This window comes from Rhinatrema bivittatum, chromosome 2 (genome assembly GCF_901001135.1).
Source record: "Rhinatrema bivittatum chromosome 2, aRhiBiv1.1, whole genome shotgun sequence".
Classification (NCBI taxonomy): Eukaryota; Metazoa; Chordata; class Amphibia; order Gymnophiona; family Rhinatrematidae; genus Rhinatrema; species Rhinatrema bivittatum.
The window spans coordinates 205,518,170-205,544,048 of NC_042616.1; the positions used below are offsets into that span (position 1 = coordinate 205,518,170).

Genomic DNA, 25,879 nt, shown 5'->3' on the forward strand with positions numbered 1-25,879 from the left:
ATAATTTGCGGTCTATACATTTTAAAAACAAATAAATAAATATAACATGATATTTATAAGTTAGTAAGCACTTTGAACTGTGGCAAAGTTGGTACTGCCCAACTGGTGAACCAGCTAGGCCTCTGCTGACAGCAGGCAGACACATTAGGGCTAGGAAAAGGGCAAGCTTCACCTGGTCCAGTCTCCTCCCCCGCAGGTTGAGCCCTTGGGTTTTGAGGCAGGTAGGAATTATGCAAGGGTGATTCAAGGGGGAGACCAAATATGGGCCAAGAGTCAGGGCAGGCCAGGCATAGGCAAAGCATGAGGCAAGATCAGGTACAGGCAGCAAGCAAGGAAGAAGTCAAAGTATGAAGCAGTAGTCAGAACGGGAAGCTCAGGCCAAAACAGACGAGAGACAAGAGGACAAGACAGGACAAAACAGTTAAGACAAAGCAGGACAAGACTCCAGGGACAAGAACAATGCAGACGGTCAGAGTGAGCCAACAGAGACAGGACTAGGAAAGGAACAGGGCAAGGCTGGGCAGCAAGCTTGGATGAGGGCTGGACGAGGCAAGGCTGGAAGGCAGGCTTGGGTGAGGGCTGAATGAGGCAAGGAAGAGCAACACACACACACTGCTAACAAGCAGGACGACCCATTGCTGAGGCAAGGCAGGGAGAGTGACTGGGGCCTTTAAACCCAGCCATGTGACATCATCGGATCGCACTGGTGGCCCTGCTTCCTGCAGCGGGGACATCAAAAGGGGCTGTGTCATGCATGAGCATGCCTAAGAGGAGTCTCACCTGTCAGCACTGGCTGTGTTTCTGCTGCACCGGGGCCTGCCAGTGTCTCGTGGTGAGTGCCGCTGATTGCGAGATGATCCTGCAATCAGCAAATGAAACAGTACCCCCCATTCTAAGCCCCCTCCCCAGGCCTCTTGTCTTCAGTTTCTGGGGAGAACAACAGTGGAACACTTTTACCATCTGGAGACCTGGAAGATTCAGCATGAATTCCTGAAAGGATTCCAAGGCTTCTTTGGTTTTGGAAGGACCTGAAAGAATATCCACCAGCTGAATCTCTTCTATAGGTGTGGATCCTATGGATAAAGGAGAGCATGACTCGTGGATCTCTGAATCATCATGTTGAATGAGGACAGCCCTGATCTTCTTGACAGTTGTATCTACCTCTACAACGATGGGCTTCGAGAAATCTGGATGGTCAGTAGAGTGGCAATTTGGCAAGATTCTAGGTTATTTATATTGTCAGTCAGTCAGTGAGATGTACCTGAGCGGCAGGACTGGCAAGTCCAGCAAGATGGTCCAGACCACTGTAACTGGAGGCAGGATCTGAGCAGCACAATGTTCTTGGCAGGAAGGGCCCCAATGGGTAATCTGCAATGCAGACCAGTCAATGGAAGACTGATGGAGCCTGAGACAGGGTAATCCGAGAATGATGGGGTTCATTGCCTTAGGTACCACATAGAACTCAATGCTTTCCCAATGTGAACCAATCTGCATGGTGATGGACATGATGGCCATGGTCACATAGACAAGCAAAAGTTTACCATAGATGGTGAGAGGTGTGGTTGTTGGTAGTTGGTCAGCCATACTTATTAGAGATGTGCTTTGGGTATAAATTTCGTGTCGGGCTTCGTTTCGGGGCCCCCTGTGGGAATTTCATTTTTCCCATGGTTCAGGTCTTTTTTTTTCAGTGCCCCGATTTTCAGGTTAGTGCGCACTATCGGGAGTTAGTGCGTGCTAACTCCTGATAGTGCGCACTAACCTGGCAGAGTTAGTGTGCACTAACTCCCAACAGCGCGCACTAACTCAAAAATGAATTTTTCCCAAATTTCAGAAAAAATTCAATCGTTTTTCGGTTTATCCCGAACCATTCCGAATTAGGCAATTTCGTTGACATTGCCTAATTCGGGAAAAACGATTGCACATCCCTAATACTTATGCAGTAATGATTCCTAGATGAAGGTGCCTCCCCCACCTCCAGAATCAAGTAATATCTTGGTCTGGATAACATGTTTCCCAAAGGTGAAACATGACTAGGGCAGGAATAGGGCGAGGCTGGGTGGCAGACTTGAATGAGGGCTGGACAAGGCAAAGCTGGAAGGCAGGCTTGGATGAAGGCTGGATAAGGCAAGGAAGATCAACACACACACTGCTAACAAACAGAATGTCCTGTTGCTGAGGCAAGGCAGAGAGCGTAGTTGGGACCTTTAAACCCAGCTGTGTGACCTGATCGGTTTGCGCCGCCAGCCCTGCTTCCCGCCACGGGTACATCAAAAGGTGCCGCGTTGTGCTCGCCTAAGTAGAGCCTCTATTGGAGGTGTTGACAGTGTTCCTGCTGCACTAGGGCCTGTTGGCATCTTACGGTAAGTGCTGCCAGTTGCGGGACAATTCCGCAACAGGCAACCATGCCATTACCTTGCTGTTGGTCTAACTTAATGCATAAGAACATAAGAACATAAGAAAATGCCATACTGGGTCAGACCAAGGGTCCATCAAGCCCAGCATCCTGTTTCCAACAGTGGCCAATCCAGGCCATAAGAACCTGGCAAGTACCCAAAAACTAAGTCTATTCCATGTAACCATTGCTAATGGCAGTGGCTATTCTCTAAGTGAACTTAATAGCAGGTAATGGACTTCTCCTCCAAGAACTTATCCAATCCTTTTTTAAACACAGCTATACTAACTGCACGAACCACATTCTCTGGCAACAAATTCCAGAGTTTAATTGTGCGTTGAGTAAAAAAGAACTTTCTCCGATTAGTTTTAAATGTGCCCCATGCTAACTTCATGGAGTGTCCCCTAGTCCTTCTACTATCCGAAAGAGTAAATAACCGATTCACATCTACCCGTTCTAGACCTCTCATGATTTTAAACACCTCTATCATATCCCCCCTCAGTCGTCTCTTCTCCAAGCTGAAAAGTCCTAACCTCTTTAGTCTTTCCTCATAGGGGAGTTGTTCCATTCCCCTTATCATTTTGGTAGCCCTTCTCTGTACCTTCTCCATCGCAATTATATCTTTTTTGAGATGCGGCGACCAGAATTGTACACAGTATTCAAGGTGCGGTCTCACCATGGAGCGATACAGAGGCATTATGACATTTTCCATTTTATTCATCATTCCTTTTCTAATAATTCCCAACATTCTGTTTGCTTTTTTGACTGCCGCAGCACACTGAACAGACGCATTTCTTGACCAGCTTTCAAGAGCTAATACTCTCTCCCTCAGGTAAGAATAGAAACAGCAGATGTAAACGTGGCTGTTCACGCAGGCCTTTCCTAACTCCAACCCCATCTAACTCCCTTCATGCAACAAGCTCCGCTAGTATTAGCGTTAATAGCCACCTCTCACAATGTTATTTATACATATATATAACTTTCTAATCTTCATTTCCCTTCTCATTCCAAGTTATTGTTTTCCTTGTTATATGTAACTGCTTTTCTGCACTATTGTTTAAATGGTAAAGTTTATTATAATTTCACCCCTGTTTCTTGTGAACCAGCATGATGGGACCACTGTCTTGAATGTTGGTATATAAAAAACTTAAATAAATAAAAATAAAATAAATAAATAAATGTAGCCTGAAGGATAGACACTTTCATTTAACTTGTTAGTTAATAAGGGCGTACAGTAATATTAAGTTTCATATGCTTTGTAGAAGACTAAATTGTAGTGCAAAGCTTTCTTAAAAAGGAGAAAACTTTTATTGTGTAAGTTATTTTCCTTATGATTGGGTCACAGATTCAGATTTAAATGTCTGTGAAAAGTATGGCCAAATAAAAGTAAAAAGCCTGCAAGGCAGTGCACTTCCACAGATTTCAAAATAACCCATCTTTTACTCAAGGTTATAATACCTGGCCGATTCTGGATGATAACAATTCCACAACAAAGTTACGCCAGGAAAACAGCACTGTGAAATATTCTGCCCATTATTATGAAATTTGTTTCTCTTCCTTTTTGAATCCTTCTCTGTTTAGTCTATCATGCAAGCAATGAGTGAATTTTTCTGTCTGATCATTTCTGGTCTAATTAGTTGATAATCTTTATTCGAAAACTTTTTCGAAGTCAGTCTAGTATGTTTACTGGGTGCTGTTAATCATTGAATGTCCAAGACCATAAGAACTGCCATACTGGGTCACAGCAAGGGTGCATCAAGTCCAGTAGCCTGTTTCCAACACTGCCTGAAAGGATCCCAAACAGTAGATGAGATCATGTAGATTGATCATGTGGTTTTTTTTTTGTTTGCTCGTCTCATGAAATTAAATTATGTAATTAAAGCATTTTCACCTAAGTGCATGCAGTGGAATCTTTCACCATTCCCCAGAGTTTTAGATCCAAACTTGGTTACAGACAGCTCTGACAGTCTGGAAGCTGTTCAGAGCATCTAAAGGAGAAATTACATTTTATTTTTAGAAAAAGAAAAATGTGTCCTTCCTTTTAAATCTCAATAATGGCAATTTTTTTTTAAATCCTTTCAGGTATGCCCTGTACTTTGTTGGCATAGGAGTCGCTGTCTTAGTATGCGGATACGTGCAGGTTTCATTTTGGGTTTTAGCTGCAGCACGGCAGACGAGGAAAATCAGGAAGACTTTCTTTCATGCCATTTTGAGTCAAGAAATAAGCTGGTTTGATATCAATAAACCAGGAGAACTGAACACCCGGATCTCTGAGTGAGTGGCCTTTCTTTTTTTTTTCTTGGTTTGTGTGTTTTTAAGCATCTGTTATCATAAGTAAAAACGTTTCTATTTTCACTTATTTTTTTAGCGATATTAACAAAATCAATGATGGCATTGGAGACAAGATTGGCCATCTGTTCCAAAACGTTTCAACATTTGTAGCAGGCATCGTGATTGGTTTTATAAAGGGATGGCAACTCACTCTTGTCATTCTGGCCACCAGTCCTCTCGTAGCCATATCAGCTGCATTCTGTTCTAAGGTAGGTGAATTCTGAAATTCATGTATGAGAAAAAGACGAAAAGAATTCCCTATAGCCCCTTAATTTGACAGAGAATGTTCTATAACTCATAAAATGTGATCCAGAATTACATCCTGAGTTTTTTTTTTGTTTTTTTTTACTGAAAAATGGCCTGATTTATTAAGCTTTTTCCTACAGGCTCAGAATAGAGAAAAAGCCTTAACTAATATGGCCCTTCCTTAAAAATCAAAAGTCTACGTCATTGAGTACTGATAAAATAAAACACCATACATATATATATATATATGGACTCTGATCTGTTATGGGAAACTTTCCTCCCACCCTCTTCACACCCATTTTTTTGTCAGTTTTTAAGTTACTTTCAGCAAAGCATGCACAAGAACAGTGATGGCGAACTCCAGTCCATGAGTTCCGCAAACAGGCCAGGTTTTCAGGATATCTACAGTGAACATGCATGAGAAAGATTTGCATACACTGCCTCCATTGTATGCAAATCTATCTCATGCATATTTATTGTGGATATCCTGAAACCCTGGCCTGTTTGTGGCACTCGAGGACTGGAGTTCGCCATCACAGCACTAGAGGAAATGTGCCATTCCTGGACCAAAATACTTGGTTTGAGCTGTTCCTGTGATTCAGTCTCAGTGCCCTGTACAACAGCACAAGAAATCCAGGTTGAAATCCCCCATCCAATGGGGGTTGGTTGGGTCCGGGTCTGAATATAGCATGATTGGGCCTGAGGTAGGAGGGAAAATGGTTGTTGCTCTACTGATGGCCTCCCTTGGCTAACTAGAGGTGCTGAGGGTGTGCCTTGGAGGAGCCATGGGGTTAACAAGGAATTCTTATGACATCTGGGAAGGGACAAGAGTGGCGGAGACCGATGAGGCAATGAAGTGTAAAAATAATATACTAAAACATGGTACGTTATCTAGCTAAATGCTGACTTTTGACTTTCCCTGGCATGAATCTGGCTACATTTTAACAGGTAACTCATTATTTGGCTAAAATTTAGCTGGATGAGGTAGGGGCAATTTGGGGGTTGTTCCAGGGTAAACCTGAGTTAGCCAAATACCTTATTTGTCTTAAATAAGTTATTCGGCTATGGCAAGAAATGAGCAGGAGGAGGTTTAAAGTTAGCTGCAAACTTTTTTCTGGCTAACCTTAATTTAACCAGCAATATTCAAAGGATATCGCTGGTTAAGCCAAGCTGTGAGGAAAATAAAAAGCTCCCAAGTGGGCTTTGCAGCACAATTCCCAACCCACCACCCAAGTGAAAATAATACTGGCCCTGCAAGCCTATCACCTTGCCACCCTCCCTCCCAAGTCCCCCAAAATATAGAAAAACATTGTGGGCCTATAGGCCCTAAAAGCCTCCCTGCTTCCCCTCCAAAAGTACAAACATAGATTATGCCAAAGTTGCCTTCATAATGGGATCCTCCTCTATACCCCTCCCCTTCCATCAAGTCCACCCTAAACCTCTTATGCCACCTTTACCCCCTCCCCTCCAAACCTCTCACACTGACCAAGCACTAGGAACTGTTATCCAGCTCCCAGTGCATCAAGGATTTCAGTCTGATAACAACCCTTGTAGCTTATGTGACCAGTAACTGGATGATAGTTCTGAGCTCCTGATTGGCGTGAGAAGTTCGGGGTGGAACAAGAGGGTTAGGGTGGGCTTGATGGGGGTAAGAGAGAAGAGGGAGACTGACTTTATGGAGCGACTTTGGCTTAATCTATGTTTGGACTTTTGGGAGGGAGGGGCCAAGGAGACTTTTTGGAACTGTAGGCCCACAACATATCATTATATTTTGTGGGAGGTGGGAGGTGATAGACTAGTATGGCTGATATTATTTTCACTCAAGTGTGGGGGTGGGAAATTGGGCTGTGAGGCCTGCTCAGGAGTATTTTAAATTATTTTTTTGCAGTTTGGCTTCACCAGCTATATTTTAGTGTGGTTTCAAGATGGCGTCTTAGAGATTGGATGCAAGTATTGCTGTGAGCTCCTGCTTAACTTGATTTCTTCTTACTCAAATTTTCTCTTTTGGACATGGGAAGGAAGAGAAAGAAGGGAATTCACCTCCTTTTTCCTCAAAACCCTACTGGTTCCTTAACACAGCAGTCGATTTTACGGTTCGCGACCTTGGAGTTTTCTGCGTCTACCCCCAGATCAGAGTCTCTTTCTGCTGCGAGTGGGGCCGAGGTGGGGTTGATGCTACCCATAAGAGAGATCCTACAGGTCCCCACGTTGGTAGGCAGAGGGGGCTGATGGACGGAGGCCAGCTGGTGCTTCACCAATACCAGCCCTCGTTCCCCACGGGTTGAGCCTTTGGGTGCCGGGGCTGGCTGGACTTGTGGCCTCCGTCAGTGGTCGTCGATAGGTGGATCGAGGTCAGCCCTGAAGCAGCAACAGGTGTATCAGTCTGTACTGGACGAGATGGAGTCCCGGAGACCCAGGAACCAACTTGAACACAATCAGACAGGGGGGGCGCCTGAGCAAGAGCAGGCCGGAGCCTGAATAAGCCACATCCAGGACAAAGACTGAAGAGGTGTCGTTGAGCAAGCTGGGTTCAAGTAGCAAGCAAGGCTGAGGTCTGGACGAGGAGAGAATCAATGGGTGGTCAGGCAATGCAGAGGTCTGGGGTTGGAGAGAGGCAACGGAGTAGTCAGGCAATGCAGAGGCCCAGGACTGGAGAGAGGCAACGGAGTAGTCAGGCAATGCAGAGGTCTGGGGCTGGAGACAGGCAACAGAGTAGTCAGGTGATGCAGAGGTCCGGGGCTGGAGAGAGGCAAAGGAATAGTCAGGCACTGCAGAGGTCCAGGGCTGGAGAGAGGCAACGGAGTAGTCAGGCGATACAGAGGTCCGGGGCTAGAGAGAGGCAACGGAGTACTCAGGCAATGCAGAGGTCAAACCAGGTCAGCAATCCGATAGGAAGCTGAAGAGTCAGGAACACAGGAACGAGGAAGCAGGAATGAGGACACTCAGGATCAGGAACCAGGAACAGACGAAGCAATGAGTACTCGACTAGCAAGGGGACCTGTTGTAAAGGCATTCTGAGGAAGCGGGGCCCGGGGTTATATACCGGAGCACCGCTGACATCATCATCTGGGCCCTGCGGCTAGGTTCCCGCCGCGGGCCCTACTTATGGTTTAGTTGAGCGCGCACGCCTAGGGAGGGGCGCGACACTGGTTGGAACGGCATCTCTCCATGGGCCATGCGGAGAGGCCCGACGCAGAGCACCAGGAGCTGTAGCAGAGCCGGAGGTACTGGGGCGGCCAAAGGATGAGCCAGCAGCCCGCAGCCGCCAGAGACAAGGGACCAGGCACTGGATTAACTTGAGAGAGGTGAGGGGGCCGAGACGTGGGTAACAAGAAGCTTCCTTCCGGTCTGAGATTGAGGTTTCACTCAACCCGAATACGCGGTCTCTTCCTCCATTGACTGCACATTTGGCTCTCGGTGCCACAGCTAGCCCAGAAGAAGTTGAACCACTGGAGGAAGGAGCACAGAGGGCCCTCCCGGGTACAATGAGGCTGTTGGGATCAGCTTCTTTGTCTGGAGAAGCAAGTAGTGGATCAAGGAAGCCATCTGTTAGTGAGTTGGCAATGCTGAGGGTTTCAATCGAGGTTGGAGTGCCTCGAGGAGTGGGGGAGGTTTTCCCCTCCCTTCCTTATATTCTGGACCTGGTGCAGATGCTCACAGAGGACAGGGTGAGATCTTCTTAGAGTCTATCTGGAACGCTATTGGTGCTATGAATTCTACTGGAAGACACTGAATCTCTTCTTAGAGATGATAAAGATCATACTGACAAGGTAGAACAAGTTGTTAAGAGCCATACTGAGAAACTACAACTGTGTGAAGGGACTTTGGTATTTCTACAGCCTTCCCACATGGCATTAATGAAAGATAGTAATAAATTACAGTGGAAGCTTGAGAATATGGAGAACAGTCTGAGGGCTTTGAATCTTTGGGTTCTGAATTTTACTTAGACCCAACTGATTAAGCCAAAGAAACTTTTTTTTTTTTTTAAATATTTATTTATAATTTTCATATTTACATAATATGAAATATTCAAGATACATTATTCAATGTTTAGCAATGTGATAAATTCCAACTATTAAACAAACAAATTCATTCTTATGATATAAACTTATACACCTTTAGTTGGAAAATAGAAAATAATTTGTTGAAACAATTTTTTTAAGATAAACAGATTAATCAAAGCACTTTTGGATTTTAGAAGAAATCTAGAAAAGAAAAAGGAAAAACCATAGATTTGTTTAACCAACCACCTAACAATTAATATACTTTCACTCCCTGTATTTCAAGATTCAACAGGTGACGAGGTAACTGGGACACGAGATTCAACAAATTGAATTAGATGTTCCACCTGTGTAAAAACAAAAGATTCTGTTCCTCTTTTAAGAACACAGCTACATGGGTATTTAAGGGTAAAAGAAAACCCTAATGACAACACTTTTTGTCTTAATTCAAGAAATTTTTTCCTTTTTTGATGTGTAATTACTGAAAGATCAGGGAATATCTTTACATTTTGTCCCAAATATGTTGTTGGAAATTTCTGAAAGTAAGTCCTCATTAGTGAACTTATATCTGTTGTAGTTACTAAAGAAACAATTAAAGTTTCTCTCTCCAAAATTTGAACCTCTGAATTTTCCAAGAAACTAGTTAAGTTAGCCGGAACAGAAACTACTAATCCAGAAATTCTCTTTTTTATAAAGAAACATGAATTTATCGATATCATATTACTTTCAGTAAAACCCAAAACTTCAGTTAAATATCTCTTGAAGGAAACATATGGGATTTCTCCTGCTATTCTAGGGAAGTTCGTTACTCTTAAATTTAATTGTCTAGTACTATTTTCAATAGATTCTAGTCTCCTAGAGGACAAAGCCTGATCTTTAATCAATGCTACATTAACAGCCTGTATAGATCTGATATTCCCTTCCAATGAGTCCATTCTAACATCAATCTCATTTACTTGTTGTTGTACTTCTACATACTGCTGTGTTAACCTTGAGGATACAGTATCTATCTTACTCTCCAATCTATTGACAGTCTCGTTTAGTCCACTGACCAAGTCCCATATTGAGGCCAGAGTAACCATTTCAGGTTTAGATGTTTTTGGCCTAACTTCCACTAGATGATCCAAGTGAGAGGGATCCTGTTGACACTCAGCAGACATTCCTGCTGCTTTATCCAAACTCTCAGCTACCAAGTCCACTACACCAGAAGCTCCCTCTGAAGCTAACGGTTGACCAACCACTTCGGTGGATACCGCTGCTGCTACTTCACTGGGAAGGGGTTGGGTTGGTGGAAGACGCATAACAGGGCTTAGGGAAACCTCCTCCTGGGCAGTCTCCCGTTCTTCTACCAGAAGGCTACCAACGGAGTCACTGGTGCCCTTTAAATCTAATTGTTGCATAAATCTGTCTATTTCCAATTGCAACAGGGGGGGTAAGGGCTCAGTGGGAAATACCCTTACCTTCCCTTTACGTTTAGCAGGCATTGTTAATCAGGAAACAAAATAATTGAAAATAGGGATTTACCGGTGTTGTTTGCGTCCAAAAGGCTCAGCCATCAAGATCGGGCCTTCTTCCCCTGCTCGGCCTGCTCCGGACTAAGCCGGACAAAGCCATGCGCACCCCTTGGGTGCGCACGGCTTTGTTCCCTGTACGTACCTGGATCAGTCCAGACAGTGGGTTATGTCCCCAATCCAGCAGATGGAGTCAGCCCAAAGCTTCGAGGGGGCGTCACCATAAATACTACTACCCCCTCTGCAGGAGTTCAGTATCTTCTGACTCCAGCAGATGCGAGTAGTGGAATCTGGGCTTGCTCCCGATTCTCTTTTTCCTTTGTTCTTTTGCTTCCCTTGGTTGGAGGCTTTATTGTTTGTAGGTTTGTTTGGTTGGATCAAGTTGTGTTACAAAAAAAAAAAAAAAAAAATTAATTAAGTTAATTGATTGATTGGGGAGGCGTGGCTTCTGTATTGTTCTCTGTCTCTCCCTTTCTCTATTTACCGGCGCTGTCCGTGGCTGCTGCGGGGTAAGTGTGATTTTCTTCTTCTTCCCTTGCAGCTAGGTTACACGCGGCTGCCGGTGCTCCGGCCTCCTCGCGTCTTCACCCTCTCCCGCGGCCATTTTGCGGCTCCACGTGGGCTGCACCGGGGAGAGGGCTGCTTATCACCGGCGGGTCGTGCGGCCAGGAAGGCCCCCCCGCGGCGCCGTTTCTGTCTTCGGCGGGTAGCGCAGGCCACCCGGGCCCCCCCGCAGCGGCGATCCGTTTCGCGGCCCCCCCCCGGGTTTTTCAAGGCGTTCTGGGCTGTCGGGGGCTGTTTCCCTTGCGCTCCAGATGCCGCGGCCGGCGCGTTGCTCGGCCTGTGGGGAACCTGGATCGCGCGTTTCAAGGGAGGGAATTTGTGCTCGGTGCCTTCCCAGAGGAGAAGGCACCTCTCGGTCCCTCACGCATCGGGCCTCCATGACAGCCTTGCCCGGGCGGCGTGGGCCGGCCCCTCCCCCATTCCTGGCGGGAACGGCGGCCATCTTACATACGCTGCGTCCTGAAGGAGCCCAGGCAGCGCGGGGGGACGAGGTGGCTTCAGAGGGCTCTCCCCCGAGGTTAGTACCGGAGACAGACCCGGAGGAAGGCCCGCGGGGGCAGGGTCCCTCGGGGCCCCCACCCGCGGAGGCCCCCCCGACTAGGCCGGGGTTTTCGCCGGAGTTCATACGGCTGATGCATACAGCCTACCTGCAGGACCTGGCTGCGCCCGCGGATCCGCCACCACCCAAGCTCCCGCGACCTTCGTCCGCCTATCCGGCCCCCCCCGCCCCGGCGGGAGTGGGGGCCCCACAGCTCCCCAGCCAACCACGGCTCCCCGTGGGCTCGGGGGGGCCTGGGTCGCCACCAGCCTCCCCTGGGTCGGACCCCGCGGCGGCGGGCCAAGGGGACTCCACTTCAGAGGGTGAGGACCCACGCACCCTGCGCCTCTTCCAGCGGGACGAGCTGGATGACCTGATCCCACAGATCATTCAGGGATTGGACCTTGATCCCCCGCCGGACCCGCCAGCTCCCGTCGCGCCCGCTGTAGTCACCTCCTCGAAGAAGGGAGACCCGGTGCTGGCAGCCCTTCGCCCGAGGGCTCGGGCTTTTCCCATTCATGAGTCGTTCCTGCAGTTGCTCACCAGGGAATGGGATGCCCCGGAAGCCGCTCTGAAGGGTAGCCGCGCCATGGAACGGCTATATCCGCTGCCGGAAGATTTTCTGGAGCTCATCAAGGTACCCAGAGTGGACTCCGCGGTGTCGGCGGTCACGAAGAGGACGACCATTCCGGTGACAGGTGGAGCAGCGTTAAGGGATACGCAGGATCGCAAGTTGGAAGTCTTCCTCAAGCGGGTCTTCGAGGTCTCCGCAGTGGGGCTGCGGGCTGCGATGTGCAGCTCGCTTGCCCAGCGGGCCAGTCTTCTCTGGGTGCAGCTACTGCTCACGTCTCAGGTGTTGCCACCCGAAGAAGCCGCCCAGGCGGATAGACTGGAAGCTGCGGTGGCATACGGGGCAGACGCTTCCTATGATCTGTTTCGGGTCCTTGCCCGCTCCATGGCCTCGGTGGTGGCGGCGCGTCGACTTCTATGGCTCCGCAACTGGGCGGCGGACACGTCCTCCAAGTCAAGTCTGGGTTCCCTGCCATTCAGGGGTAAGTTCCTGTTCGGCGAGGATCTGGACCAGATTATCAAGTCTCTGGGGGAAAACGCGGTCCATCGCCTGCCGGAAGACAGATATCGCTCCAGCAGGGCGTTTTCGTCCTCCCGGACCAGAGCCAGAGCGCAAAGGCGCTATAGGAGTTATAGGCCGGCGGCGGCTCGGCCCTCTGCCCCCAGGTCTCAGCCCTGGTCTCGCTCCTTTCGCGGGCGCCGCCCCGCGCGCCCCGCTTCCACGGCGGGACAACCTTCGCCCAAGTCCTCTCAATGATGTTCAGCTCGCCCACTCCGCCGTCCCCAAGATTGGGGGGCGGCTGGCGTTCTTTTACGAGGAGTGGGCACGGATCACCTCGGATCAGTGGGTCTTGGACACCATAGGACGCGGCTACGCTTTGGAACTTGTCCGCGCTCCGAAGGGTCGATTCATCTTCTCGCCCTGCGGCTCGGCCATCAAGCGAGAGGCGGTGCAGGCGACGCTGGACAGACTGTGGGAGATAGGCGCCATTGTGCCCGTACCCTCCGGAGAGGTGGGCTCGGGCCACTATTCCATCTACTTCGTGGTACCAAAGAAAGACGGCTCCTTCCGCCCCATACTGGACTTGAAGGAAGTCAACAAATCCCTCAGAGTGATCCGGTTCCGCATGGAAACGCTGCGTTCGGTGATCGCGGCGGTACACCGAGGGGAGTTTTTGGCCTCCTTGGATCTGACGGAGGCCTACCTTCATATCCCCATTCGCCAAGAACACCATCGCCTTCTCCGGTTCAAGATTCTGGACCAGCATTTCCAATTCGTGGCGCTTCCGTTCGGCCTAGCAACGGCCCCACGTACCTTCACCAAGATCATGGTAGTTGTGGCGGCTGCCCTTCGGAAGGAGGGTATTCTAGTTCATCCTTACTTGGACGACTGGCTCATACGGGCGAAGTCCTTCCGGCATGGCCAGGCGGCAGTGGCCAGGGTGATAGAGTTTCTGCAGTCCCTGGGATGGGTGGGTGAACTTCTCCAAGAGCTCCCTCGTGCCTTCGCAGCGCTTGGATTTCTTGGGGGCGACCTTCGACACCCGTCTGGGGGCGGTTTTTCTGCGGCAGGACAAGGCGCACGCCCTGCGGGAGCACATACAGCGGTTCTCTGCATTACCAGCGCCCACTTCCTGGGACTATCTACAGCTCCTGGGGGTGATGGGTTCCACCATCGACATGGTTCCCTGGGCCTTTGCGCGCCTCCGGCCGCTACAAAGGGCACTTCTATCCCGCTGGAAACCACTTTCGCAGGACTACCAGGTGATACTCCCGCTGCCCCAGTTTGCACGGAGCAGCCTGGACTGGTGGATGGTCCCGGAGAATCTGGCTCGAGGCATGTCCCTCGATCTACCAAATTGGGTAGTGGTAACCACCGACGCCAGTCTCGTAGGCTGGGGGGCAGTCTGCGACCGCAGCGCCACGCAGGGGACGTGGTCCGCGGAGGAGTCGACGTGGTCCATCAATCGTCTGGAGACCCGAGCGGTCAGGCTGGCTCTTCTTCACTTCCTGCCACTCCTTCGGAATCGGGAAGTCAGAGTCTTGTCGGACAACGCGACCACGGTGGCCTATATCAACCGACAGGGCGGAACCCGCAGTCCGCAGGTCGCGCTCGAGGCAGAGATGTTGATGCAGTGGGCGGAACGGCACCTGGCCCGCCTGGCGGCCTCGCACATAGCGGGAGTGGACAACGTCCAGGCAGATTTCCTCAGTCGCCAGCTCCTGGATCCCGGAGAGTGGGCCCTCTCCGACGAGGCCATGCAGCTGATCGTTCGGCGGTGGGGTCCCCCCCACCTGGATCTTATGGCATCCGCTCAAAACACCAAGGCGCCTCGTTTCTTCAGTCGCCGGAGAGAACGGGGGGCGGAGGGCGTCGATGCCCTAGCGCTCCCGTGGCCGGCCGAGCTACTTCTATACGCGTTCCCCCCGTGGCCACTGGTGGGAAGGCTACTACGACGGATAGAGGTTCATCGGGGGACTGTCATCTTCGTCGCGCCAGAGTGGCCGAGACGTCCTTGGTTCGCGGACCTTCTCCACCTAGTAATCGACGGGCCCATACGGTTGGGACATCTTCCCCGCCTCCTCCACCAGGGACCAGTATTTTTCGACCAGGCAGAACTCTTCTGTCTTGCGGCCTGGCTTTTGAGAGGCGTCGCCTTCGACGACGGGGATACCCGGAGGCGGTAGTATCCACGCTGCTGCGGTCTCGGAAGACCTCGACGTCGGTGGCCTATGTGCGGGTCTGGAAGGTGTTCGAGCTGTGGTGTACCGGCCTGAACACAAGACCCTCGGAAGCGTCTGTTCCTCAGATCCTCCAGTTCCTGCAAGCAAGGGTGGACAAGGGGCTCGCTTACAACTCGCTTCGGGTTCAAGTGGCCGCTCTTGGCTCTCTCCTGCGTGACGGAGGATCTCTGTGGCGACACCCGGACATCGCCCGTTTCCTCAAGGGGGTCAAGCATTTGCGGCCTCCACTGCGCGATCCTTGTCCCTCGTGGAGTCTCAATCTGGTACTACGCTCTATGTCAGGACCTCCGTTTGAACCGCTGCGGAATGCGACGATCAAGGATCTCACCCTCAAGGCGGTGTTCCTAGTGGCCATCTGCTCCGCTCGGCGTATTTCGGAGCTGCAGGCCCTGTCGTGTAGGGAACCTTATCTCAGGTTCTCCGATTCGGGTGTTTCACTTCGCACTGTCCCCTCCTTCCTTCCGAAGGTGGTGTCTGCGTTCCACGTGAATCAGACGGTGGAACTCCCATCGTTCTCTTCGTTGGAGCCGCGGTCTCTTCGTCTCCTTGACGTCAAGCGCACCCTGAGGCTCTACCTGGAGGCTACGAATGATTTCCGGACTTCTGACCATCTCTTCGTCCTTTGATCCGGTCCCCGCAAGGGATCTCAGGCTTCGAAGACGACCATTGCCAGATGGCTGAAGGCCGGCATTGCCGCCTCCTATATTGGGGTGGGGCGGACTCCCCCACCCGGCATCGTAGCACACTCTACACGCGCTCAGGCGGCCTCCTGGGCAGAGAGCCGCTCGGTGTCTTCGCAAGAAATCTGTAGAGCGGCCACCTGGAAATCGTTGCACACGTTCTCGAGACACTATAGACTACATCTCGCCTCGTCCGTCCAGGGACATTTTGGCGAACAGGTCCTACGAGCAGGCCTCGCAGGATCCCACCCGGGTTAGGGAAGCTTGGGTACATCCCACTGTCTGGACTGATCCAGGTACGTACAGGGAAAAGAAAATTATTACTTACCTGCTAATTTTCGTTCCTGTAGTACCATGGATCAGTCCAGACGCCCACCGCATTTGGGTCCTAGGGCCTACTCCTGCTCGGCTGTATGTGGATGCTGAGTCTGTTCAGCTGTGTCTCCTTTTACAGTAGTGCACTTACTGCTGTTGTTTGTTGTTACGTGTTTCCAGTTTTCCCTCTGTCACTGTTTTACTCCCTTGGAGGTTGACACGCTATGTTCGTGTCCGCCCACCCGTTGGTGGGTCGGTTTTTCAGTTTACTAAGTTATCACTCAGCGGCTTATTGTTGCCGTCCTGTTTCAACTTGATCCAAGCAGGGGGTTTCGGTTTACTCGGGCTTTGATATACTCGATACTGAACTCCTGCAGAGGGGGTAGTAGTATTTATGGTGACGCCCCCTCGAAGCTTTGGGCTGACTCCATCTGCTGGATTGGGGACATAACCCACTGTCTGGACTGATCCATGGTACTACAGGAACGAAAATTAGCAGGTAAGTAATAATTTTCTTTCAGAGCGGCAGCGGCGCCCCACCGCCGGCGGCGGTGGGGCGCCGCTGCCGCTCCGATTTTCAATGCGCTCCGGCTCCTCCCCTCACGTTCACGTGGGCCTCTCAGCTGTGTTCCGGGCTGAATCAGGGGACTGCAGGTACGAGTCTCTCGCCTGTATCAGCTCTGCCGCGCCGATTTTCAATGCGCTCCGGCTCCTCCCCTCACGTTCACGTGGGCCTCTCAGCTGTGTTCCGGGCTGAATCAGGGGACTGCAGGTACGAGTCTCTCGCCTGTATCAGCTCTGCCGCGCCGATTTTCAATGCGCTCCGGCTCCTCCCCTCACGTTCACGTGGGCCTCTCAGCTGTGTTCCGGGCTGAATCAGGGGACTGCAGGTACGAGTCTCTCCAAGAAACTGTTTAAGAGTTATATCACCAATGTGTTGAAGATTTCTTCAGAGTCTCTTCCTCCTTTAAATAAAATCTATTATCTGTCTCAGAAGAAATGTGTTGCAAATTCTGAAGTTTAGCTAGACACTGCGAAAAATCAGATCAATATATATACCTTGGAATTGACTGTCTTTCTTGAGAACTGTCAGAATGAAATAGAAACTAGGGCCATCCTGTTAATGTCTTTTGTCTTCAAATCTGATAAAAATTATGTTATGTGGCTTTTCTGTAGAAATTAGGATGTTATGTTTATGGGTCAAAATATTTTTTTTCCTGATGTTTCTTTTGAAAATCAAACAAGATGCAAGCATTCCTGCAGTTACATAGGATGTGCTTGCTATGGGAAGTGAATTTTTTCTTCACTTTCCTTGTAAATGTTTGGTGAAACTTGAGAATGTACAATCAGGTAAATTTTCAAAGGCCCATACGCGTACGTTTTGGAGTTTATGCACATGGCTGGGCCTTGCGTGCACCACGCACATTTTACAACAGGCCCAGCGACACGCGTAAACCCCGATATGCGCACAAGTGCCAGCCTGTCAAAAGGGGTGGACCGGGGAGGGGGGGGGGGGGGGGGGGAGAGGCATGGTGGGGGGCGGGCCGGGACAGCTCCATTAGCTGTTGTCCTGGGAAAACACGCGCTGGCTGGCATTGCTTCTGCTCCGACAGAGCAGTAAGTGAAAAAACAAAATAAATGGGGATAGTTAGGGTTAGGTTAGTGGTTGGGGGGTGAGAGGAGAAGAGGTAGGAAGGGTAAATAGAAGGTAGGAAGGGTAAATAGAAGAGGAGATAGGAAAGTTCCCTCCCAGTCCGCTCCTTAATTGGGTTAGGGTTAAGCCATGTGTGTGCACCGGGAACCGCATGCACATGGATGTGCGTGCTCCTTTTAAAATCGACCCCCATTGTATCTTTGTTGACCCTAAACAACTGAAATTACTTGTGGATGCAAAAATTGCCATTTGTGATGCTAATGCTACTGCTGAGGGTCTCTAGACTACTTTCTGATAGATTTGCCTGTTTTTCTTCATTGACTTATTGTTTGGATATTAGCTTCATATTTGTGGAAATTTAATAAATATGAAGTAAACCTATTCAGATAACTTGGCAACTTAACTGGTGATATTCAAAGATAGCTGGTTAGGTTTCAAAGTTATTCCAGTGGGTTTGCCTGGATAATAATCTCCAGCAATATTCAGCAGAACGTTTATCCCAGTGAATACCCTGGATAACTGATCTAGTTTACTTTAGCTGGATCACTTTTTCCATTGAAGGGGATTTAAATATTTGCTTCCATGTTTTTACCTTTATTTCCTCATATCTATAATAACACAGCCACCAAATGACTTTAATTAATCAATGAGAAATTATATACATACCCCAAATATAAGGATCCAAAAATGTATTCACCTTCAATTAATTAGACCAGAAATGAAGCACAGACCAGATAGATTCCATGCATTAAAAACCTGGAAGGAACTCCAAGCAATGCTGGCATGGTTAAAAGGTGAGGTGAAAGAGGCTTTTTTAGCCAAAAAAAACCCCTTCCTTCAAAAATTGGAAGAAAGATCCATCTAAAGAAAATAGGAAAAAGCATAAGCATTGGCAACTTAAATGTAAAACACTAATAAGACAGGTTAAGAGAGAATTTGAAAAGAACTTGGCCACAGAGACAAAAACTCATAATAAAATATTTTTTAAATCAGGAAGCCTGCAAGGGAGTTAGTTAGACCGTTAGATGATCAAGGGGTTAAGGGGGCACTTAGGGAAAAGTGTAAATTAATTCTTTGCTTTGGTGTTTACTGATTAGGATGTTGGGGAGATACGCATTCTGGAAACAGATTTCAAGGGTGATGATTCAGATGAATTGAACCAAATCACGGTGAACCTGGAAGGTGTAGTAGGCCACATTGACAAATTAAAGAGTAGCAAATCACCTGGACCAGATGATATACACCCCAGGATTCTGAAAGAACTTAAAAATTAAATTTCAGACCTATTATAATCAATTTCATCCGTTGTACGGAAGACTGGAAGGTGGCCAATGTAACCTCGATATTTAAAAAGGGCTCCGGGGTGATCCGGGAAACCATAGACCGGTGAGCCTGACTTCAGTGCTGGGAAAAATCGTGGAAGCTATTATAAAGAATAAAATCACAGAACATATAGATAGACGTGGTTTAATGGGACATAGCCAGCATGGATTTACCAAAGGGAAGTCTTGCCTCACAAATCTGCTACATTTTTTTGAAGGGCTGAATAAACATGTGAATAAAGGTCAACCTGTAGATGTGGAGTATTTGGATTTTCAGAAGGTGTTTGACAAAGTCCCTCATGAGAGGCTTCTAAGAAAAGTAAAAATTCATGGCATAGGAGGCAATGTCCTTTTGTGGATTATAAAATGGTTAAAAGGCAGTAAACAGAGAGTAGTTTTAAATGGTTTGTTTTCACAATGGTAAAAGGTAAACAGTGTAGTGCCTCAGGGATCTGTACTTGGACTGGTGCTTTTTAATATATTTATAAATGACCTGCAAAGGGGTATGTTGAGTGAGGTGTTCAGATTTGCAGATGACATAAAATTATTCAGAGTAGTTAATCACAAGTGGATTTTGATAAATTGCAGGAGGACCTTGCGAGACTGGAAGATTGGGCATCCATATGGCAGATGAAATATAATGTGGACATGTGGAAGATGTAGGGAAAAATAACCCATGATGTAGTTACATGATGTTAGTTTCTATATTAGAAATTATCATCCAGGAAAAATATCTGGGCATCATAGTTGATATTACATTGAAATTGTTGGCTCAGTATGCTGTTGTGGTCAAAAAAGCAAACAGAATATTAAGAATTACTATGAAGGGAATAGCAAATGAAACGGAGGATGTCACAATGTCTTTGTATCACTCCATGGTGAGACCGCACTTCGAATATTGTGTGTAATTCTGTTTGACACATCTAAAAAATGATATAGTTCCACTGGAGAAATTACAGAGAAGGGTGACCAAATTGATCAAGTGCATGGCACGGCTCCCCTATGAGAAAAGGCTAAAGAGTTTAGGACTGTTCAGCTTGGAGAAGAGACGGCTGAGGGGGGATATGATAGTGATCTATAAAATAATGAAAGAACTTTAACGGGTAAATGTGAATTGGTTATTTGCTCTTTCGGATAATACAAAGACTAAGGGGCATTCCATGAAGTTAGCAAGTAGCACATTTAAAACAAATTGGAGAACATTCTTTTTCACTCAATGCACAATTTATTGCCAGAGGATGTGGTTAAGGCAGCTAGTGTAGCTGGGTTTAAAAATGGTTTGGATACATTCCTGGAGAAGTCCATAAACTGCTATTAATCAGTACGGAATAGCCACTGTTAGTTGTCAGCATTAGTAGCATGTGATATATTTAATGTTTGGGTACTTGCCAGGTACTTGTGATTTGGATTGGCCACTGTTGAAAACAGTATATTGAGCTTAATGGACCCTTGGACTGATCCAATATGGCATATCTTATGTTCTTGTGTTCTTATAATCAGTCAGAACAATGCACTGATTGGTAACATAACAGATTGCACAGAGTAGGATGCCTTCAAAATCTGTGACTAACTTCCTCCTCTTTCCCTGTTCAGTTTGAGGTGTGGCTGATATGATGAAAACCCACCCACCCTAAGCAAGTAGGCAAGTGAGTAGATGTTCAAAAGCTTGCATAGATGCACATGAAATGCCACTTCACATATGTGTGTAGCAGGGACAGAGGGCACAGATGTTACATGGAGCAAAGCTTTTGGAATATAAAAATTGTATTCTTCAAAGCACATGTCTGTGGGCTATGAAAGCATTATGATTGTTTTGTAGAGCATATTTGGTAGGGCTTGAACAGGAATCTTTGTGGATTATCTGACCATATGATTACTCTGTTCAGAGATGTTGCTAAATACCTAAAAAATCTGGGGCACAGGCCCATAAGCAATTCCCTTCCCTCCCCTGAGATTTTGATAATTAACTCATCATGATCAACAGCTTTCCCTCTCCCCAGAATAATTGTGTAAAAATGCATAATTAAACATTGCAATTTTAAATATTAAATTTTAAATGATCTCTACTCTACATTGCCATGTAGCTGTCATCAAGGAGTCATCCTATATGACCTCTGTCAAGGAAACAATCTAGTTAGTTTGATCCTAGAAGGGGCCCATGGCTTTCTCCACATCCACCTCTTACCTCCGACCATACAGAGACCGAACATCAGTGCTCATGAAGCAGGAGGCCCAGCTACAAACATTTTGCATCATTAGCAAAAAGTGCTGGGCATGTTTGTCAGTGGCATCTCTAGACAGAAGGACTTCTATGCAACAAAGATACCCCTAGCCAGTTTCAAATGTCTAGTAAAACTACTGTTAAGAGCATCAATCAATAAAGTTCCTCTTTTGGGAGTGAAGTCTGGGAGCTAAACAGGATAGGACAGAATCCCAATATAAACCCTGCACCTCAAGTTCTACAGTACCCTATGTTTAGAGATGCTCCCTCCACAAAGGATGCAGAGCAGAACGAGAGATGTCCCCTTACTTCTCACCACAGAAAAATAATATTCAGATTCTGGTGACCACCCACTGTAAGAGGAAGACATTAGCACACCTCAGTAACATTGTGTAATAATTCAAATCCCTGCAAAAAATGTACTCAGAACCTACAGCAAATCTGTCATACCATAACACACTAACTGCCAGACTCAAACTGTAACAACCCTACCCATGAAAAGGCAACACTCAAATAATACATCAGGCCCTAAATCATCAATGTACCTCCTATTAGAAAAACAGAATAAGTGAGGCTGCTATATATCCCTACACAGAGACTACATGCTAGCAAAACACCTCACCTTGTTTACATATGCAGAACCTAGACAGATCCTCATCAAATAAAGAAAAAAGAGATCATATAGTATAAACAGAATGTTATGTTTTGGTAAGGATGTGAACCCTGGGCCAAGATGAGAGGTGTATCTGCCCACAGGGAGGAGCCCTGGGAGCCTCACAGTCGGTAGGCACGGTCTTAGTGATGTAGGACACAGCTGTATGATAGAGACTTTATTATGAAGGAAGGAAAAGCAGAGCGGCAGATGCAAATAAGTACAGTTCTGAGCAGTGGGGTATACCCAGGGTGTAACCACTGATGTGAAGATCCGGTAGTGGCCCGCAGAGTGGGGTACGCCGAGGATGTCTGTACTGTAGATGATGAAGAGATAGTCTGAGGTGCCGGAACCCAGAAGAGAATCCTGTAGCTGGTGCGACAATACCCTGCAGCACAGGGTGTACTGGAACAACTTCTACTGAAGAGGAATGGTAGTGGCCCGAGGCATGGGGTACACCGCAGAGAACCTTCAGTAAAGCTAGTATCATTGAAGTGTTTAGTAAAAGAGGTAGTTCCAGGAGAGTGTCCCGAGAAGTGGGTCAGGTAGAAGTCCAAGGCAGGAAGGCCCTCCGTGGAGCGGATAACCAGGAATGCGGAAGGGCCCCCGAGGAGTGGTTACCCAGAGCATCTACACGTCAAGAGAGGAATCTGGAACTGGAAGTCCAAGAATGGAGTGGATTCAGCAATGAGGGAACTCATTGCTAACTTGTTGAAGCAAAGGGCCGGTCAGCTTTACAGCAGCAAGTTGACATCATCCGGAGGGAACGCCCCCGAGGTTCCTGCCATGACATGTACAAAGGAGGCCCTTGCGTGCGTGCCTTAGGTGATTCCAGAGACAAGATGGCGGTCGGCAGTGCCCACGCCGGAGGCCGCCATTCTTCCGAGGATTGATGGTGCAGGGAAAAAGGAGGTGAGCAAGAGTGGTCGCAGCTGTCTGCGACCAATGGGCGTAACATAGAAACGTGCAGACAAAAACTGAACTGGAAACTGCAACAAACCAGACTCTGTATGCAGTGCAACAATGGAAAAATAAAAAACATCACCCTTCCTCATTAAACATCAAATACAATCAAGAAATATAAATATCAGTCATCCCAATAAAAAGAATAAATATGTCAAATTAGCTGATGAATAGAACATCCAATAACTAAAAACATACAAAAATGTTTAAAAAATTAAAAAACACCAATAAAATATTTCAAAGCAGGGGGTAGTTCCAAGATGGCATCGTGAGGAGAGGACGTGGAAGTAGCAGCTCCCGAATCGCTCGCTACTATTGAACATTTACCTATTATGCCACATACTAAAAGAAAAGGACGGGTTAGTGAAGGAGCCTCGGCCTCCCTAAAATCTACCTTAGTTCAGATGAGTAGCGCTGAATTCTACTCTCCTGCAGATGACAAAGCTCCGAAGGATCCTGCGAGAGCGCAAGGGGCAGAGCAAACTCCTCCACTCATGAGAGACATCGTTGAGTCCCGGAGCTCCGACGACACCTTCCCCACTGTTGTGTGCCGCGACTGTGGGACCGGGCGTGCTCCTCGGACGGATGGCGTCCTTTGGGGTGAGGACCCCCAAGGTGGGACCCACAGGAGTCAAAGTGGCATCTGCTTTTGAAGGTGGAATGTTATTCTCCACCCCGTAGATGGAAGGATTAACCCCTGACTTGGAACTTGATCGAAGTGGTATGCAAGCCACTGAAGAAGGGAGAGAGACTGTGGGAATGGCTCGGATCCAAGATGGACATCCTCAAACCGTCCAACTGGTAACTTTTATTACACAATCTTTACTGGTGAAACCAAATGTAGTAATATTGGACTCACAGTGGCAAGCTATTTCTTTATTAGAAAATTAAATAATAATGCTTACCACGTTATAAAAGACACTCAAGCCCAGTTCAAGAATTTAAATCCTGTTGTATCTTTGCACACAGAAAAAACTGAAGAAATAGACTCTAAACTTATTCAAATAAAATCAGTACAGAGTGGATTGATACAAGGTGAAACAGCTTTAATTAGAAGAGTGGAAATTTTAGGGAATGCTGCAAGATATCTAAACCTAAGAGTTTTAAATTTTCCAAAGTGCAAAATGGTCTCGCTGAGGGAACAATTTAGGAGCTATTTACAAGAAATATTACCAATTTCAACAGAAGCATTGCCACCAATTTCTAAAGTGTATTTTCTTCCAGAAACTAAGATGGGAAGGAGAAAATCAACAAGCTCCTACAGTATATGCTTCTATGCCAGCATCTTTGAATCTATCAGAGTTCCTGGAAACTTCTTCAGAGGCTCAAATAGAGAAAAGGGGTACATTATTGGTAAACTCTGTATTGACTTCTGATTGGGACAATATTTTGAAATTATTTCTTCGTAATAGGAATACCCAAAAAGTCTGGATGTACCCAGATGTATCTAAAGTAACACAGCAATGACAGAAGACGTTTCTAGCACTTTGTCTACGTGCACGACAGATGGGTGCCCAGATAGTTATTCGATTTCCATGTAAAGGGGTTATTTACTAAAGGTTTATCACTTGCGTTAGGGCCCTAATGCACATGATAAACCCCTATTGCACGCGAAAAGAGCCTTTTTGCTTACAATAGGATGTAAATTAGCTGGAGGGGAGGAGTCGGGGCGGGGAGGGGGAGGGGGAGGGGTCGGCCACGGCACTGCTGCCGGCTATAATGTAAGGAATATTATTGCCGGCAGTAGTGCGGCGAATAACAACACCTTTTACGCAGGTATGCCCCCCGCCCCCTTTTTCACAGGATTCATCATTCTGCGAAGAATGATGAATCCAGCCCTAAATGTGATATGAAGATTAATGGCGCTAGATATATTTTTTATGATCCCTCTCAGTTAGGATCATTTTTGGACTCTCACAAACGATTCAAGCAACTTCTCAAGTCTCAGACATCGGTGATTGATTATTAGGGATGTGCAGAAGGAAACAATTCATTTCAATTCATTTTTCATTTCACTGGGACCCAAATGTGTTTCATTTCTTTCATAGGGGGAAAAACTAATTTGTTTTTTAGTTTTATTCGTTTTTCATTTGCCATTAAAGTCAATGAGGGAAGTATTTGCAGCCTACTTTTGGCTGCAGAATTGGGATTTTCTTATCAATTCTGATGAAACCTCTGGGGAGCAATCATCAGAATGAGAAAAGAGCTCCAAGGTACTTAGACTGTGGCAAAGTGGTACCAAAGTGGCATGAATAGCCTAAGGCACTGTAAAGGGGCAAAGGGGTACCAGGAGTGGCAAGAGGGCTCCCTGGAATGGGTTGGTCCCTAGAGTGGAAAACGAGCCTTCAAAGTGTGGTGAGTCAATGTGAAGGAGGTTTCCATGTGAACAGTAGTTCTGGTTCAACATGGGTCAATGGGTACTAAGAGAGAGGCTAGCTACACCCGGGGAGAGTTCCCTTTCTTTGCGCAGGAAAGGGCTCCCTGGAATGGGTTGGCCCCTAGATTGGAGCACGAGCTTTCAAAGTGTGGTGAGTCGATGTGGAGGAGGTTTCCATGTGAACAATGGTTTTGGTTCAACATTGGTCAACGGGCACTAAGAAATGGGCTGGCTACACCCGGGGAGAGTTCCCTTTCTTTGCGCAGGATAGGGCTCCCTGAAATGGGTTGGCCCCTAGAGTGGAGCATGAGCCTTCAAAGTGTGGCAACGTGGAGGAGGTTTCCATGTGAACAGTGGTTCTGGTTCAACATGGGTCAACGGGTACTAAGAAATAGGCTGGCTACACCCAGGGAGAGTTCCCTTTCCTTTGTGCAGGAAAGGGCTCCCTGGAATGGGCTGGCCCCTAGAGTGGATCACGAGCCTTCAAAATGTGGCGAGTCGACCTGGAGGAGGTTTCCATGTGAAAAGCAACTCAACATGGGTCGGCGAGTGTTAAGAGATAGGCTGGCTACACCCGGGGAGAGATCCCTTTCCTTTGCACAGGAAAGGGCTCCCTGGAATGGATTGGCCCCTAGAGTGGAGCATGAGCCTTCAAAATGTGGCGAGTTGACATGGAGGAGGTTTCCATATGAACAATGGTTCTGGTTCAACATGGGTCAACGGGCACTAAGAAATAGGTTGGTTACACCTCGGGAGAGTTCCCTTTCCTTTGCGTAGGAAAGGCCTCCCTGGAATGG

The 25,879-nt window shown here is 47.6% G+C and overlaps 1 protein-coding gene across 5 annotated transcripts in view; it reads left to right on the forward strand.

Annotated features, from left to right (window-relative positions):
• Window positions 1–25,879, forward strand: part of LOC115084331 (ATP-binding cassette sub-family B member 5-like) — a 210,913-nt gene that overhangs the window by 74,014 nt on the left and 111,020 nt on the right. For 4 of the 5 annotated variants that reach the window (XM_029589048.1, XM_029589050.1, XM_029589051.1 and 1 more), the window contains 2 exons: window positions 4,475–4,666; window positions 4,761–4,932. In XM_029589048.1, coding sequence (XP_029444908.1) covers window positions 4,475–4,666; window positions 4,761–4,932 — 364 coding nt within the window. Of the gene's footprint in view, window positions 1–4,474; window positions 4,667–4,760; window positions 4,933–20,462; window positions 20,516–25,879 lie in introns of those variants that run through there. The other variant, XM_029589053.1, reaches the window with a different exon arrangement.